We start from the raw sequence: 4,380 nt of genomic DNA, 5'->3' as shown, positions 1-4,380 counted from the left end.
CTATGGATTGAATAGAATCTTCAGTTTCTTAGTGGTTTTCCTGAAAGCATTATTCACCTCTTTATTCCTTAGACTATAGACAATGGGGTTCAACATGGGGACTATTATTGTATAGAACACAGATGCCATTTGATCATTGTCCATAGAATGACTAGAATTGGGTTGTAAGTACATGAACATGACAGTCCCATAGAAGATGGTTACAGCAGTGAGGTGTGAGGCACAGGTAGAGAATGCTTTCTTCCTTCCCTCAGCTGAGCGCATCCTCAGGATGGCAATGAAGATAAACAGATAGGAGGTCAAGATAACTATAAGGGCAAAACAGACATTGAAAGCTGCTAATATAAAGAGTACAATCTCATTTATATAGATATCAGAGCAGGAGAGAGCCAGAATTGGGGGGATATCACAGAAAAAATGATGGACCACATTGGAATGGCAGAAGGAGAGGCAGAAGGTGAATCCAGTGTGGATAGCTGATTCAACAAAGCCCCAGGCATAGCAGCCTACTGCCATTTGAGCACACAAGCTCGAGGTCATAGAAGTAGTATAATGTAAGGGCTTACATACTGCGGCATGCCGATCATAAGCCATGGCAGCTAACAGGAAACAGTCTACACTGGCAAAAGCCACAAAGAAGAACATCTGAGCAACACATCCACCATAGGAGATGACTTTATCCCCTGTGAGAAACCCAGCCATCACCTTGGGAGTAACAGCCGAGGAGTAAGCACAGTCCACCAGAGAGAGGTTACTGAGGAAAATATACATGGGAGTGTGGAGGCGAGAGTCCAACAGAATCAACATAATCATCCCAAGATTTCCAATGAGAGTAGCAAGATAAATGAAAGTGAATGTTACGAAGAGAGGGACTTGCAGTTCTGGGCTGTCAGTCAGTCCCAAGAGCCTAAACTCATTCACCTCGGTGCTGTTCTCCATAGATACCATTTGAAACTATGGTTCACCTGTCAAAACCAGAAGGCAAAATGGATAAATTACTTATGCATGGAAAATGACCCAAATGATATGAATGCATCATGACACCATTACCAGTACAGGGTTCCCAGTAACCCAGAGACTGGCATCTTCTGACCTTCATCTTTCAATGTGTAAGGGTACATACATACTTGTCAGTTCCTGACCCCACTGAGGTATTCCAAATTACCACTCAGTTATCTTCAAAATGGCTAATGCTTATTTTTATGTGGGTTGACATTTTCTGTAATCTTCATTTTATCACCTTGGAAAAGCAACATAAATGTTCCTGAGCTTTAATTTCTATGCATGAAAAAATTAAGTGGGCATTGTGTTTCCTACTTTTACCATATTACAAAATTCTTACAGCAATTTTAAAAGGCGCTTTGAAAACAACACAGGTATTTTCAAAGGCAGCATATTGTTATAGTGAAGAACATGGTCTCTGGGTGACCTGTCTGCATTCAAATCCTGACATTTCCACTTGCAAGATGGTAACTCTGGGCAAGTCAGTCTTTCTATGTGTCAGTTTAAAACAGGTGATAATAGTAGTACTTCACAAGGCTGTTTGGAGAATTTAATGAGTTGATATGTTTGAATCACCCAAAATACTGCTTAATGGCATGTAACAAATCATGTTTTATTATTATTAAATAAATATTATTAATAGTATATATATAAGGTTGTTGGAAAAAATAACGAAAGAAACCCAACACAATTATTGGACCCATACTACTAAAGAAATTTATGTGGGTGAGTGACCTCATAACTTAAATTCAAATATGTTTAAACAAACATACTATTTTTAAAAATATTAACAACAAAAAATTGGGGGTTGAGCATCAGGAATGATAATAGGTACAAATGTTGAGATGCCATCATTCATGGCATGACTACTGCAAAAGGAATCTATTGAAGGGTATACCAATTATTTCAGCCAACTGTATAATCTCATCACAAAATGGCCTCTGCAATTCTCAGCATCCAGGCTACATATCTGGTTAACCCTGATGAAGTCTTCCACAAAGAATCCCTTAATGCCAGAATTATTCAGCCGTGGTTCTCTTTCCCTCACACTCCACATGTAGTCCATGAGTACATCTTGTTATCTCTACCTTCAAAATATAGCCCAAATTCATGTCCTTGTCACCAACTCTCGTGTACCTGCTCTAAGCCCTGCCATCACTTAGGCCATGTGTGGTAAGAATTGAGTCCTGCAGTGGGTCACTGGAAAAGGTAAGAAGAGAAAGTCCGAGGTGAGATGCAGATACAGGAGCTGAGAGATGGTGGGAACCAAGGAGTAGATATTGAAGATGCCAAAGTTTTTTCTTTTCAAACAGTTGGTAAATGTGTCCCATAGGCCATGTCTTTTTAATGCTAACAATAATAATATTAGCAGAGCATCTGGGTGGCTCAGTCAGTTGAGCGTCAGACTCCTGGTTTCAGCTCAGGTCATGATCTCAGGGTTGTGATCTCAGGGTCATGCTCTTGGGATCATGAGCTCAAGCCCTGTACCAGGCTCCATGCTCAGCATGGAGTCTGCTTGAGATTCTCTCTCCCTCTCCCTCTGCTCCTCCCTGTGGCTGCACACGTGTGCTCTCTCTCACTATCTCAAAATAAATAAATAGATCTTGGAAAAACAACAATAATATCAGCAGTAATGGGTAGCCAGGCATTACTGCTACTTATTCACAGAAGTCTACAACCTTTGATAGAGAGCTTCAGCAAAGCCTGTGCTAAGTCGTACATGAGACTATGCTTTAATAGCACAGCGCCAGACACTTCAGAATGTGCTTCATTAACAGGCTCAATAAACACATCATTCAGAGATTCACTCATTCATTCATGTGCTCATTTATTCATCTGTTCACTCATTACCTCAATAAACGTGGACTGAGTCCTCACCAGTTTCTAAGAGTTCTCCTAAGTGCAGGGATGTTAGATGATGAGAAAAATACTATCTCTATTATTTGAGAAAAACCTCCATTTTCCTAATCAATAAAGGTTGCTGTAACATCTGAACTCTAGCTGAGCAGTCTGGAAGCATGAGAATATTAAAACCTGGGATATTAAACTCTGAAAAATCCATGGGAAGGTGTTGCCCTTGTAACTTCACATAGCACGTCTTCAGATACTACAACCTACACAGAACAGAGAACTGAGCTATATATTTACCTTGCCCTTCAAGGAAGGTGACCCAATTTCATTTATGATCTTCAAATTGCTAGTGCCATTCAAAAAGAAAGAAAGTGTCCCATTGATCTCCTTGCTTAATGTCTCGTCCCAAAGCTTGAGGTTCTCTAGAGGAGGGGAGATACAAAGAAAAGGTAATTACTCAATGGGTATTATAAAATATTCTCCAACCTGTCACACAGAGATGCTGCCATGAGGAAAAACAGGAGAAAGTTTCTGAATGGACTCTGTAAAGTGCTGAACCACTCCAAGAAAGAATCATCCTACCCACCATGGACGACATTATAGCTTGGGATTTTTATCCCTGCTCATTTCACAGGCTCAGAGTACTAAGTCTGTGAAATAAGGTCACTTAGTAAAATGGACAACCTTTAAATGAAGATTCACAAAAAGAACACCAAAGAGCCTTTGGCATACAGACTGGTCCCTCCAAAGTGATGTCAAATAGAGTCATGTTGGGATGTTAGAAGCTAATGATGGGGAACCAGAGGGATTTATACATACATGAAATTCTCAGTGGAATAGGTACCTACGAGAGAGACCATAGCCTCTGAGTCCATTTACATTGGGAAGAAACAATTAGAGACCCATTTTAGTTTGTTAAGGCATAACATTGATGTATTTACATAACTTGGGATTATTTCTTCTTGAAGTACAGATATCTTCAGAAGAGATTCAGCATTAACTTTCCCAATGGCAATGAGACAGAATCATAAGAAAGGTCATGAAAACGAGGCTGGAGCATTATAGAAGTTGTGTTATCCCACAGCCACACGACCTCCTAAAATTCATGTGAAGAAGGTTACAGGTTATATAACCCCTCTGCACTTCAGTTACCTCTTTAGTAAAATGAAGACAATGAGAGTGCCTGCTTCATACAGTTGCTATGAGAAACAAATAAATTAACATTTATATGCTTTTAAAACAAATCTGGTATACAGTAAACTCTCACCAAACATTGTAAAAAATAATTGCGGAGACTCGAAGATGGCGGGGAAGTAGGAGGAGGCGCCTTTTCAACCTGCACCCTAAAGTGAGCTGATTACCTACCAAAGAACTCCGATCACCCATGAAATCAGCCTGAGATCAGAATTATACACGTCTGGATCTCTACGGGGGCCAGAAGACGCCAGTGGGCAGGTAAAGTGGAGTGGGAACGTCGGACTGATATCGGAAGATAAACAAAAGGGGGAGGGAGCCACCAGAGGCGAC

The 4,380-nt window shown here is 40.4% G+C and overlaps 1 protein-coding gene across 1 annotated transcript; it reads right to left on the bottom strand.

The window, feature by feature from the left end:
- On the bottom strand, nucleotides 1-948 carry LOC308350677 (olfactory receptor 5B12-like; the record flags this gene model as incomplete). Its single annotated transcript, XM_080816188.1, has 1 exon — nucleotides 1-948. The coding sequence occupies one exon, from the start codon at nucleotides 946-948 to the stop codon at nucleotides 1-3; it is 948 nt and encodes a 315-aa protein (XP_080672314.1).
- Nucleotides 949-4,380: the final 3,432 nt, after the last annotated feature.

This window comes from Martes martes (assembly GCF_963455335.1).
Source record: "Martes martes genome assembly, chromosome: 10".
NCBI lineage: Eukaryota > Metazoa > Chordata > Mammalia > Carnivora > Mustelidae > Martes > Martes martes.
This window is presented reverse-complemented; position numbering and strand designations above follow the sequence as displayed.